The sequence below is a fragment of the Maylandia zebra genome, linkage group LG9, assembly GCF_041146795.1.
Source record: "Maylandia zebra isolate NMK-2024a linkage group LG9, Mzebra_GT3a, whole genome shotgun sequence".
In the NCBI taxonomy this organism is placed as follows: Eukaryota; Metazoa; Chordata; class Actinopteri; order Cichliformes; family Cichlidae; genus Maylandia; species Maylandia zebra.
The window spans coordinates 12,195,045-12,208,799 of NC_135175.1; the positions used below are offsets into that span (position 1 = coordinate 12,195,045).

The window sequence follows — 13,755 nt, forward strand, 5'->3', positions numbered from 1 at the left end:
TCTTTTGTTTTTTTTTCATAAAGCTCTGACTTGTATTATGAGTCTGTGGTCTGGGAGAGAGTCTGTAACTCTGTCTGCAAAATACAGTAAATAATGACCAATGTTGGGTAATTAATTATATAGTTACTTCTTCAAAAAAGTAACTGAGTTATGCAAACAACAAAGTTTTTTGCAGCTGTTTACCTAAAAATGCAGCCAAGGCGTTTTTTTAAATAAACATTTTAAATTATTTAGAGAACAATCATCAAATTGCATCAAATCTGATGCCACACAAATTATTTGTGCCACTCCAAAAATAATTTCTGTCAACTATGAGATGAAGGAGAACAACAGCCTGATACCTGCAGGCCTGACAGCAGCAGATGTGTCACTGCTGTAACACCTGTAACACTCAGCAGTCGCCTCATTGTTCTGACACACACTAAACGTCGCCACGCCGCTTTGCTCGCTAAAACACCGGTGTCGGCACATAAGGACGCTGTCAGAGCCTGTCAACGACATTGATTAGCTGCGTATATACGAATGTGAATCGCATTACTGGCTGGATCCCATACGGGAGCAGCCAGTCACTGACTAACACTGCAAAACAGACTTGTTAAAGTATTGATTTTAATTTCAATTCAGGTTAGATTTTTTTTTTTGTGCGCAACGCAGATTTTCTGTGCGCAGAGACCGTGCCAGCAGTGCGCAATTGTGCACACACACAGCTTCGAGGGAACATTGCCGGTACCCATTCCTAACTCTGTTCCACATGTGTTATGTTTCCTTCAGGATTAGCTAAATAAGAGAGGATTATTTTCCATTTATTAAACTGCATTTAGCTACTCTTTCGTATCACATTTACTTTGGGAATGCACCAATTGGTCCACATCCTGTTTATGCAGGGCCCACTTTTAAACGGTAAATTGCTGAAAATGTAGCCATATATAGCGCTTTTCTGTGTCTTGCACTCCTTTGCATAGATTGAAGCATCTGTGTGTTCCTGTTTTGTTGAGTGTATCTGTCTGTGTGGCTGTTGAAGGCTACTGAGAGTGTGACCTTCACAGTTCACCAGAGGACCATCTATTACATTTGTTAGGTTATGCGTTTTTGATATTATTGCATCCTCACTGGCACACTCAGTCCTTAGTGTGGGCTTACCCTGCTCCATACCTTGTTAAGGATAAAGAACTTACAACCTGGAAGTAGATTATATCTCCCATAGTGAGATACAGAGAATGGTTGCTTACCAGGGTAACTCTGGTTTTCTGAAACCCAGGTGATGTTTGGTTTTCACCTCCAAACAATCGCAGTCAGAGATCAGGTGAAAGAGGAAAGAGCAGAGAGCGTCAAAATAAAAGGGAAATTATGGGAGCAAACACCAGAGTTTAACAATTGTTCATCACTAAATACAGTACAGATATTTTAATAAGGAGAGGTTATTTGAAAGAATGAAATTGATTTACTGATGAACAGAATTTAAACAGGTGATTTGCCGTTAGACTCAGATGGCCTATCTCAGCGGAACAGAACCCCGTCTGTGAAAAGGATTAGAGCAGGAGCCCCAAGAGCCTGGAAGCTGGTGGTGGAATGGTTGAATGGAGCATGAGTGATGAGATGAGGCGTGTACAAGGAAGAATAACCGAGGACACAGCATGAATGCTGATTGGCCTGGAGAAGGTGATTGGACTAGACCACTTCAGGAACGCCTTTAGCCACACCTCACCAGGTGTAGACAATCGGCAGTTAAACCTAGGCAACACCTGAAGACAACTGCATTTCCACTGTAAGGAGTGTAAGGGTTGCAATGGGCTGTAACAAAGGACAAGCACAGATGAGTCCACTATCATAGACTGGAACATCATTCATAACTTTTTATGTTATAAAGGGGGTGGCAGTAGAGCTTCTGTGATTGGTCACATCAGAGAGTGCTTGGTTATCAGAGAGTTACCATAGTAACCAAAGGTTTTAAAGATTGCAATATAGCTATTGTTGTCCAGAGGGGCCGATGGTGCGATATGGCAGCCTCGCTTCTGTCAGTCTGCCCCAGGGCAGCTGTGGCTACAACTGTAGCTGCCTCCACCAGTGTGTGAATGTGAGAGTGAATGAATAGTGGCATTGTAAAGCGCTTTGGGTGCCTTGGAAAGCGCTATATAAATCCAATCCATTATTATTATTATTATTATTATCAAATCAACAAAATATTAAAGAATCATTAAATATGTGGAATAGTTCATTCTTTCCTTTTTTCATCAGTGGTTTACACACTGGCTTGCAGGCAAAATGTCACTGGTTCGATTGCAACCGGAGATACAAATCAGGGTTGTGCCTGGAAGGGCATCTGGTATAAAACTCTGCCGTATCAAAAGATGCTGAGCTATCAGGTGTGGTGACCCCTTGTGACAAGGGAGCAACTGAAAGTGAAACACTGTTTTGCTTTGTCTTTGTGTAAAGTGTCCTTGAGTGTTTTGAAAGGCGCTTAATAAAATGTATTATTATTATTATTATTATTAATGTTTTGTATAGAATCATAACAAAATGTGAAAAGTTCAAAAGACTATGCGGCTGTTTAGCTGTGCCTGTCCGTCTGCCATCAGCTGAGAGAGATGCCGGTCAACTCTCTGGAGAAGCCGTGGACGGTAGACCCCTCTGAGGTGGCAGAGCGGCGGGATCTTAGGGACAGTCGCCTGGTGTTCAGCATCGATCCACGCGGCTGTGAAGATGTAGACGACACGCTGTCTGTACACAAGCTCCCCAACAGAAGGCTGGAGCTGGGAGTTCACATTGCTGATGTCACTCACTTTGTCAAAGAGGGTTCGCTCACAGACTTGGAGGCACGTTCAAGGTGAGGAACTGGTTGGAGTGGTTGGGTAGAGTAGGTGGGATATAAAAGGATAAAAGAAAATTACAGCATCTTGCATAAGTGTTCAGAGGAACTTTCAGAAGTACAAAGAGGCAAGAAAGTTGTTGCCTGAATTAATGTTGCATCAGCAGCATGCCTTGTAGCGCAATTATAAATAACACAGAGGGCCACCTTAAATAAGGCTCGTGTCTGATGTGAAGCATTAAGCCTTAAATGTCTATCATTTAATCACATGTAGAAGGACTTCACAGGGTCCATGATGGCTTTGAAAGTATCACTGGCACCAGGAATTGAACCAATGGTCAGCACGTTGTTGGTTCAATCCCTGATGCCTTCGGGCTTCATGTTAAAGTCACCTTGCACAAAATACTTAACCCCCAAATTTCCCTGGATGCATCCGTTAGTGTGAGTGTGCATGTGAGAGAAAATGCTTAAAGGTATAGACTAACGCGCTGTATGAATATGTGTGCGAATGGACGAATGCTGGTCGTGCTAAAAGGTGGTTGGGGTTCTCACAGTAGAGAACTGCTACACACAGAACACAGTGGTCCATGTTGTTACGAAGAACTTGTGCTCATTTTGAGTACGATGCCATTAACAGGACAGGGGAATGTTTCCGCTGTGGGAAAGCCTGAGTGATTTTCACTGTGGCCTTCATAAACATATATTACTACGGGACATGGCAGCCATACTTGTACACAACATTCAACCAGAAGGTCATGCAGCAAAAAAAGGAAAAATGAGTCCGCTTCCAACTAAATTAGTTTTATTCTACTGAGTGGTAGAAGTAAAGAACAGTGTGTCACACATCATTTGTTTTCAGATCCCCTTTGTACAGTTACGGGTGTCAGGAAAACACCGGAGGTCACATGATGGCATGTGACCTTGAGTACCTGATGTTAATGGTTTGTCTATAATTGGCTTTCAGTGCATCTTATTAATAAAGAGGATGATGATACAAGACAGTTGAACCACAGTAATAGAACAAGAAGATATTCATCTGTGTTTATGTCCAGATATATGCACATGTTCTGATTTATTTATTTATTTTGTGCTGTATTGTACAAATGAATAAAACTGAGTTTAAAATATCTGCAGTAAATGAAGTGAAGGTCGGGGCTGCAAAAGTAATGCTTGCACTTGATCTCCACAAATTTTCCTTCCTGGGAACATGCAGCGATGACACCATGTGACAGGGAAGCAGCCCAAAAAAATTTGTGTCACAGCTGAACGGCCGACAAATCTGCAGCAAATGCATTCTGCTGTCATCTCGGTGTAATCTCGCTATAATCCAAAATCTCTACGGAATTCTTTCAGCACCTTGTTGAGTCTTGGAAGTGAAGAAAGGAGTGTTCAGAAGGCAGAAGTGTCTAACCCAGTGCTAATAAAATGTATCTGATAAAGTGTAGTCTGCAGATAAATTAGTAAGAAGGTCCATGAAGTGCATGTCGTTTTTTAAAGGCAGCAGCAGCAGCAGCAGCAGCATGTACAGAAGATGATTGAGAGCCGAGTGAGGAGAGAAACTCCGTGTAGACTGTTAACAACGTGCACTTATAAAATAATACTGAAATCTTACTATATATTTTTTATGTTGTGATTTTTAATGTAGTTTTGGTCCTCTGCTTTCTCTCTGACTTACTCTAAAATTCCATTTTACATTTCATAGCTGTCCACAAAGCAGCGTGCAGATCACCCACCTGTCCAGCTCGCCTCCACACTTTAAAGAAGTAAATTAAAATCTCATGATTGTGGTTTGAAGCCTTAAATTCTATTTCAGAAAATGGGGAATATTTATTAAATCATAAGAAAAACATTTTGCTTATTTATTTCATCCTTCCTGACTTATTAATAAACAGAAGGATGAAAATGACAAAGGTGGAACAAACTCTGAATATTTAGTACTTATTTTCAAATTATGTCTCACTTTTGATTAGAAAGAAGATGATAAAGCTGCTGCTTTGATCTCATTGCCTTTTTATATTTATTATGTCACTTCTTAAGGGCTACAACCTACTACCTGGCAGACCGCAGGTACGACATGCTGCCTGCTATTCTCAGCGCAGACCTTTGCTCACTGCTGGGAGGTGCTGACAGGTTAGTAGACTTCCCATCACACGTTTCATTTTCATATGCTTAAAATGCATGCTAGTTGTGTAACTGACACTTTCAAATTCAGGTATGCAATGAGCGTGCTTTGGGAGCTTGACGCAGAATCCCTTGAAGTCCAAGAGGTCTGGTATGGTCGTACACTCATCCGCTCCTCCTATCAGCTCCACTACGAGCTGGCTCAGGCGCTCCTCAACGGAGAACAGGTTGAGGTAGCGGAACTGGCCAACCTGGGTCCTCAGGAAAAGGGTTCTAAGCTAGCTCAACTCACTGAGGCACTTGAGATGCTCACACATGTAGCCAGACATCTTCGGGCAAAGAGGGACAGAGGAGGAGCGCTGGAGCTGGAAGGAGTGGAGGTATGATTGGTTTCTTGTATCTTCATAGAGTATTTTGTGTGTTTTGGTAATGTGTGTACTTAACAGTAAGACTATATAAATAAAGACTGCAAACATTTAAGGTTCATGTTCTTAATTGAAAGCGTAAGCATGTTATAGCTGAGTGTCTAACCCTAACACATCGTCATTACTGACGTCTAACATACGACACAAAATGATTCAATGAATCTGAAGTGAATCAAACAAAGTAAACCGTGCACATAGCTTCAGTGGAGAGAAATCCATTCTGCACATTAAAAACTGGAACCACTATCTTTCTCGCACATTTCAGCTGCAGAAGATTCTCCCTTCTAAGCTTCTGTCTAAGTGAAAGTTTGACTTAACCTCTGTGTTTGGTCATTTTGTCAGATGACATCATGGTTAGAAAATTCAGTATCAGTCACCCCGAAACACTTCATACAGCCGAGGGGAGGAAATCAGGTCAAAAGACACCTGTGGAAAAGGGCCAGGGATTAATGATAACTAATGATTAAATGGAGATTGGTCTATAAACATGTAGTCAGTGATAATGATGACAAAGAGGTGATGATGATGTTCGGCGTCATCATGAGAATCCCCCAGCTGCCACGGTCTATTGCAGCATAACTAAGGGAGGATTCAGGGTCACCTGGTCCAGCCCTAACTATATGCTTTAGCAAAAAGGAAAGTTTGAAGCCTAATCTTAAAAGTAGAGATAGTGTCTGTCTCCTGAATCCAAACTGGAAGCTGGTTCCACAGAAGAGGGGCCTGAAAACTGAAGGCTCTGCCTCCCATTCTACTTTTAAATACTCTAGGAACAACAAGTAGGCCTGCAGAGCGAGAGCGAAGCGCTCTAATAGGGTGATATGGTACTACAAGGTCATTAAGATAAGATGGGGCCTGATTATTTAAGACCTTGTATGTGAGGAGCAGGATTTTGAATTCTGGATTTAACAGGAAGCCAATGAAGGGAATCTGCTCTCTCTTTCTAGTCCCTGTCAGGACTCTTGCTGCAGCATTTTGGATCAGCTGAAGGCTTTTCAGCGAGTTTTTTGGACATCCTGATAATAATGAATTACAGTCGTCCAGCCTGGAAGTAATAAATGCATGAACTAGTTTTTCAGCGTCACTCTGAGACAGGATATTTCTAACTTTAGAGATGTTGCACAAATGGAAGAACGCAGTCTTACATATTTGTTTAATATGTGCATTGAAGGACATGTCCTGGTCAAACATGACTCCAAGGTTCCTCACAGCGTTACTGGAGGCCAAGGTAATGCCATCCAGAGTAAGAATCTGCTTAGATACCATATTTCTAACATGTTCAGGACTCAGTACAATAACTGAATGAATTTAGACGCAGGAGTCTTCCAGGTCTTTATGTTTAGTTTGGTTTTTTGCTGTGTTATTTACAGAATTACAGATGGATACCATATATTTCTTTTCATCGATAATAAATTATAGTACGGTCTAATAGAGACGTTATTTTTAAAATCAGGCGTCTAAGCAGAACACGTTCCTCAGCAGAAAACATTTTATCAGAAAGTCATTTCAGTGAGAATATTGGAATAAAGAAACCAAGCACTCCACTGTGAAACCACTGACAGTTTTCACATTAGATCACAGCCATTTATCTACAGCGGCTGGTCGGCCATCTGTTAAAACCTCATATGGACAATTCCTGTTGTTCTATAAGATGCTCTCTAATAGGATGTCTTGGATTTATTTATTATTCAGTTATTGCATTCCTGTTATGGCTGTACGCACACAGAATATTGATATGAAGTAAAAATGATTCTCTCGGGTTGCTTCTGGGATAGTGGAAAAACCAATATATTTCTAAAAGTGTGTTTAATGATTGAGCTGCCACCCAAAAATCAAGTTCTTATCTTGACAAAGCTGGATTATTGACCGCTGGTGAAACATCTGTTGTCCTGAAGGATAAGGACAACAGATGTTTCATCTTGATCTATTATATAAAACAGCCAAAACTGTGTTCAAATCCAAACTTTCTGGCTTCTTTTGGTTCCTGCTGAAGTGCTTTGGGTCCCCTCAGTTCATCCTTAGTCTGAGAAAAGTTTTGTTCTCTCTTTAAGGCACATTTCCTTTGAGCTAACTTAAACTCTGATTGGCTGTCCACTATAAACAAAAAGCATGAACAGCAGATCGGTGGAGTTTCTGTGCCCATGAGCAGAGCTGTGTGCCTGTTAGGGATATGTGTTCTTACTGGTATGATAGAGAGCTGAACGTAGGAAAGACAGTAGACTGTTTTCAGGTTGAGATTCATTCACATTTGGTTCTCCGTGCAGCATTTGTTCCGGTGGAATGGTGCATGTTCAACTGAGTTAAAGTAAACTGTAGTAAAATGTGGCCCACTGATGCATTTTCATATTCTTTTTCATTGAAGTCACGTTAGAAGCATTTTCCCTTTTCAGGTGGGTGCCCAGCTGGATGAGGAGAGGAACATTACGGCCCTGGTCCCTCGTCAGCCCCTGGAGGTCCATGAGACCGTGGCAGAGTGCATGATTTACGCCAACCACTGGGTGGCCCGCAAGATCCAGGAAGCTTTCCCCAACCAGGCCCTTCTAAGGTGTCACCCACCACCACAACAGGAGCTATTCAACCAGCTGGTGGACACTGCAAAGGCCAAAGGTTTCACCATTGACACCAGGTAATGTTTTTGACTGTTCAGTATAGAAACTGAGGAAATGCATATTGTAGTCCAACGCACATCATGTTCAGACACACAAGTGTGTGAACCTGAAATGTTTGATAACACGGGGACACACTCAGGTGTCACATGAGCAGTCAGACAAGAAGAAGACATGTTCCTTCAGCTCAGGTTGAGGTTGAAGCCAAATATGCTTCCAAACCAAAGACTAGAACATATGATGAAGCATATCTTGCCTTTGGCTTCAGCTTCACAACAGCTGTCGTGGCAAGGTCGGTCTCCCCGACAGAATTAGTTTCCCCTGCGTCGGGAGCACACGCTGGGCTGTCCAAATCACGGACAAACAGGATCCCACATTCTTGATTTTCAGTTCACAAACACTTCTTATAACGACTAACTACTCCTGAAACTTTGGAGGTTTTAGCTCTTTACACAGTAAAGTTACAGGATAAATATAATTATCAGGCAAAATGTCCTTCGTTTGTTAAAATAATCCCGTCTGATACCACGAGAGGACAATAAATATTTCATTTTCTGTTGTAACCCTTAAACTGAATGGTAATGTAACGACACTCAGGTTTCACTTTTTTACAAAACTAAAACATCACTACTTCCACGTCTGACTGTTTGTAATGGAGGCGGCGTAACCTGGATCCACACTCCGTGCCCAGCGAACGCTCGCCACGCAGGGGGAACACATGCTGTCGGCGATGCCGACCTCGGCACAACGCTGATCCTGCCGCAGTTTGTTCCCCGGTTCAAATCCCGGACAAACAGGATCCCACAGCTGTTTATGCTTTTAAACCCGTTTTGCACAGAGAGCAGTGTTGAATATTCTCACACGGGAACAAAACAAACAACTCAAATAATTAAAGATGGTTTGTTTTTCTGTTTTTTAAAAGAGGCAGTGATTTATTTAATTACAACCTGTAATCTATTACAGTTAACTTTTATTTGTTTAACTGTTTACAAAAGGTCTGAGGATCTGAGGCGTGGAATGAACTGCAATGGAGTTTGAAAACAAAATATGAATGTGCGGTTGGAGGATTGTGGGGGGGGGGGGTTAAACCAACAGCAGAACCGGTCCCAGGACAAGAGACATGGTGATGCAAGTAGCTTTGTGTCACTGACTGCTGAGATGAGAGGCCTCACTCATCCCTGGTTTCTGGCTCTGTTCCTTCAGGTCCAACAAGGCTTTAGCTGCCTCACTGGACCGAGCTGTGGACCCACAGGACCCCTTGGTGAACAGGTTGTTCAGAATGATGGCCACCACTGCTATGTCACAGGCTCTGTACTTCTCCACTGGTGCTCATCCTCAAGACCAATACTACCATTATGGTACGATACCGCTGCACAGCTTTTATTGGCTGCACTAGAGTTTCAGTGTGACTGTGGGTCAGTCCATCCATCACACGTCTGCACACACTTGTCCAACGTCTGTTGTTTGTGAAGAATTATTCGACTGAGAACTAGAAAGAAGGCTAACGTGCTGATATTTGCTTCGTTGTCGTAGGTCTGGCTCTGGATCGCTACACACACTTTACCTCACCCATCCGTCGGTACGCAGACATTGTCGTGCACCGCCTTCTTACCGCAGCCCTGCACATGCAGAGGGGCGTTGTATCTGGTAAAGCACCAGCCAGTAACAAAGAAGTGGAGGAAATGGCTCACCATGTCAACAGCAAGAACAGGGTCAGGGGTGTTTTATTGTTTGTGTTTTTCAATGATTCACCTCTTACTCTATTAACAGAAGCTGTGCTGACGTCTGTGTTTCATTTGCAGGCAGCACAGGCAGCCCAAATGCGATCCACAGCACTGTTTCAGTGTCTGTTTTTCAGAGAACGAGACCCTCAGACAGACCCGTGCTGTGTGGCTGACGCTGTTGTCTACTCCATTCGAGACAACGGTGTCTTGGTGTTTATCCCAGAGTAAGAACCTTCAGTCCTGTGTTTTGTTCTGCAGTCTTCTTCTTTTCCTTTGTTTAATGGAGCTGTACAGCAGCTCACAGACGGCCAACCACTCGTGTATTTTTAATAGACGAATTCAAAGTTTATGACAATGAATGAATTTGTTGGAAGATGTAATTGCACGCTAATCAATGTATATTTAACAGTATACACGCTAGTTTTATTTTCTCTTAAAAAACCTCAAAATGAGTTTTAAATTGTATAAATTTACTAAACTAATTCCTTAAACATTTATTGTGAGCAGGGAAAATCGGCTAAAACCCCGAATCTTTTCTCTACCAGGCTTTAAATAAGTTAATTGCATTGCTGAAGTTGAGTCTGTGGGGAGGGACGGTGCTTTGGAGCCAGCCTTGTGTGTGTGGCACTTCTACGTTAGCTTAGCTAACCTCTGGAGGTTGCTGCTTGTTTATTGCAAGGAAAGTGTAATTTAATAACATCAGTGTTCTCCATGCTTGTGGTGTTACAGGGATTTGCAATATTAACAGTTTATTAAAATGTAACCTGTGGTCATTTTGAGAAGGCTGTAGAATCCATGTAATGATTAAAATCACAGGGCGCAAAGCAGGTTGAGTAATATCACTGAGTAAGTAAGGCTGCCTCTGACCACAGCCATGTTGTTCACAGGTATGGTGTGAGGGGGCCTGTGTATCTGAAGAACAAAGAGGGCCTGGTGGTGGTAGCGGGACAGGACGGCAGCTGTGATTGGCAGGGTGGCACTGTGCGAAAATACCCGGACCGCATTACCACCACCTCCAGCTGTGGCACCTCCACCTTCAAACTGTTTGACCACATCACCGTAAGTCACAGAAAACGCTAATCAATCATTTTAGAAGGTTTCCAGCAATGCAGCGCCTAAAGGCGACGATTCCAAATATATATGCATGAGTGTATATGAATCACAGGTTCATACGACTACTGGATCTTTTGTGGTCCAACATTAAGAGACGTTTTATGATCTTGTTGTGATAAAGTGTTGTGTGGTTGCTGCTTTGTTAGCTAATCTCAAGGTAACAAAACGTCAGTAAGATGAATGAGACGAAAATGATTCCTGAAAATAAATCATTTAAAGTTATTCAGTTTATTGTTTTTAAATATTATATGAAAACAAAAACATAAGTGTGGGGGGGGGGGGGGGGGGGGGGGGAGGCTCTCCTCCAAGACAAGAAATGTAATGCTTCCAGTTTGTGGCGTTTCTACACAAACCTTTTTGTAAAGGGAGATAAAAAATGACAGTGGGCGGTAATTGTTTTCACATAAACGCCTTTAAACGCTGCACGGTCGCACTCTCTCTCTCGCACTCGATAAATGATCCATTGTTGCTCTGCACACGTTTGTTACCACAAACGTCGCATGCACTTATGTCATTGTCATGAGACACTCTTGCAAACAAACTCACGGTTTAGTAACACAGTAGAGCAGCGTGTTTACGGGACAGTAACAGTAATCTAATTACCTTTTTTGCAACAGTAATCCCTTACTTTACTCGTTACTTGAAAAAAGTAATCTAATTATGCGTTGCTGCCCATCACTGGCGTCAAGTTATATTAAGTTCAGGCATGTTACACACGATGATTGTGAGGAATAAGTGCATGTGATTTAAGCAAAAAGAGCAGGAAACATTACCCTAAGGTTAGCTAACAAAAAGAAACTGAAGTAACGGTGTGTTATTCTCACATCTTTGGCTTTAAGACATGAAAAAGTGACAGAGTACTGCTGCTTCCACTGTTATCAACATCTTTTCTTTCTTTCATGGACTTATCCTGGGGTCATAAATGTCAAAGGGCAAAGGCAATGCTAACAACATAGCTTACTGATGGATGATGATGGATGACACATGTGGCCAAAACAAGATAGAAAGAAACATTAGCCCAAACACAAGTTGTCCACCACAGCATTGACTGCTGTCAAGCTATGATCATATCAAACAAAGAGATGATGATGATATTCAACAAACAAATCAACAAAACAACAACCTCACTGTGACACTTGACCGAGGTCACAGTGTTAATGAATGTTTTTCTCCCCCTCTGCTCCAGTCTCCACGTCGTGTGAATGTTAGAAAGCACAGTAAAGAAAGTTCGTGTACGGATGGATGAACGTTTGTTACATTGGATACGTGTGTGTAACATACGTATCCAATTTATCCTATTTATGAACAAAATTGTGGCACAGTCGGAAACTTCTCCACTCTACACCACTGTCTACTTAGCTGTGACGCTGCGCACAGTGCTGAGAGGACTGCTGTTATATATTACGTCACAAACCTTAAGTGGGCCTGTCTTTGCATAGCATTCCATTAGACTATTTTCAGTAGGTGCCATTACTGTGTAGTGATCGAACTGAGGAATACTGTGACTTACGTTCTCTGCTCTCTTCAGGTTCGTATTTCTGTCCACTCTTCAACTTGCCACGCTGACCGTCTAAACCTCGAGGTCATCAGCAACAAGCCTCACCACAGTGCCAAGTCCCAGCAGCCCAGCCCTCAGGGCCGCAGTCAGCTGGTCAAAGAGGTGGTGCGTCAGAATGAAGAGGCGCTGGCTCAGGAGAAGACAGCCCGGCGCCCCAAACTCTCCAAAGAGGAAAGAGAGTTTCGTCAGAGCAAAACTCCCAGTCTGTACTCTATTCTGGAAGAAATCAGAGAGTTGGCTCTGATGGATCTGGAAAGGGCTTCACGCCTCCCGGCAACAACAGCATAGAAACGCTGTAGCCCAGCTTTACCTCCAAGCAGACACTTGTGAGAACTGCACGCTGTGCGCTAACAGAACGGTGATCATTGAAGATCACTCGTGCTGAGTCATCCAGGTCATTCTTGTAGCTCCAGATTGTGTGTGGACAAACCACACGAGTGTGTGAAGTCACAGGAAAGCAAACACAATATTAAGTAAAAACATGTCCCGCCATCTTTTTAGAAACCAGAGTCAAACCGAATCAGTGGATACGTTTTGTAAAAGTTAGTTTTTAAAATCACATCAAGTTAAACTTAGTTGTAAGGAGGATAGGGAACGTGTTAATGCCAGTGAAGTGTCAGCAGTTACTTTGACAAGACCTAGTACTCACTGCAAATGTGGTTCAATCCTGCAGGAAACTAGTCAACTGCAGCAGGTTAAAGAAGTCTGGTAACAAAAGGCTTTTCTCTCAGCACCAGTGATCTCAATATCTCACTGGTGGGATCAATGTCTTGTGTAAATTAAATGTCTTGTGTTATAGAACCATTTTTGGTGAGTTCACACATATTGTACTACCTGTGACCACTTCATACAAAACCCAGCACGAGTATTGTTCTGGAGATGATAAAACGTCCACTCGTCCATTTTCTTCTGCACGTCCTGGAATCTGTCCCAGCTGTCATAGGGTGAGAGGCAGGATACGCCCTGGACAGGTCACCGGACTGATAAAACTTCATGTCACTCATTAGCAGACTTTAAAATAAACCCGTAGAGTAATGAAATACACCTGAGGTTGGTTGTGTTGGAAGTGATGTATAAAACTAGGATGTATTTATCTTATAGTTTGTATATCAAGAGCCTGTATAGAAGACACCAACACCAAGGACATTTTTATTGTTTGAACTGGTAAATAATCAGAAGCGTTTTTTGGTTTGTGGATTTTAAGATTGTTTTCTAGAACTACCAACAGAAATATGAACTGTACATAACTATTTCAATATGTGTGCAGTGGCCTGTAATTAAAAATGGTGTTTTCATTAGCGCAGATGGAGCCACTTCATCGTGTTGCGTTTCATGTCCCTGCAGTAGCTTAAGAAAGAACTGTTCATAATTGAACGAGCACTTAATGCTTGGAAGAGGGTGATGG

The 13,755-nt window shown here is 42.3% G+C and overlaps 1 protein-coding gene across 1 annotated transcript; it reads left to right on the plus strand.

Annotated features, from left to right (window-relative positions):
- The first annotated feature begins 1,610 nt into the window (after positions 1–1,610).
- On the plus strand, positions 1,611–13,653 carry LOC143420261 (DIS3-like exonuclease 1). The gene is made up of 9 exons (XM_076888022.1): positions 1,611–2,824; positions 4,844–4,936; positions 5,019–5,307; positions 7,740–7,975; positions 9,159–9,313; positions 9,489–9,667; positions 9,758–9,903; positions 10,567–10,738; positions 12,321–13,653. Exons 1-9 carry the CDS (start codon positions 2,586–2,588, stop codon positions 12,636–12,638), a joined length of 1,827 nt encoding a protein of 608 aa, XP_076744137.1. The 5' UTR covers positions 1,611–2,585; the 3' UTR covers positions 12,639–13,653.
- Positions 13,654–13,755: the final 102 nt, after the last annotated feature.

Coding starts and splice junctions, on each gene's coding strand:
- LOC143420261 (XM_076888022.1), top strand. CDS start 2,586: ATGCCGGTCAACTCTCTGGAGAAGCCGTGGACGGTAGACCCCTCTGAG. Junction 7,976..9,158: donor GGTTTCACCATTGACACCAG/GTAATGTTTTTG, acceptor CTGTTCCTTCAG/GTCCAACAAGGCTTTAGCTG. Junction 10,739..12,320: donor AACTGTTTGACCACATCACC/GTAAGTCACAGA, acceptor TGCTCTCTTCAG/GTTCGTATTTCTGTCCACTC.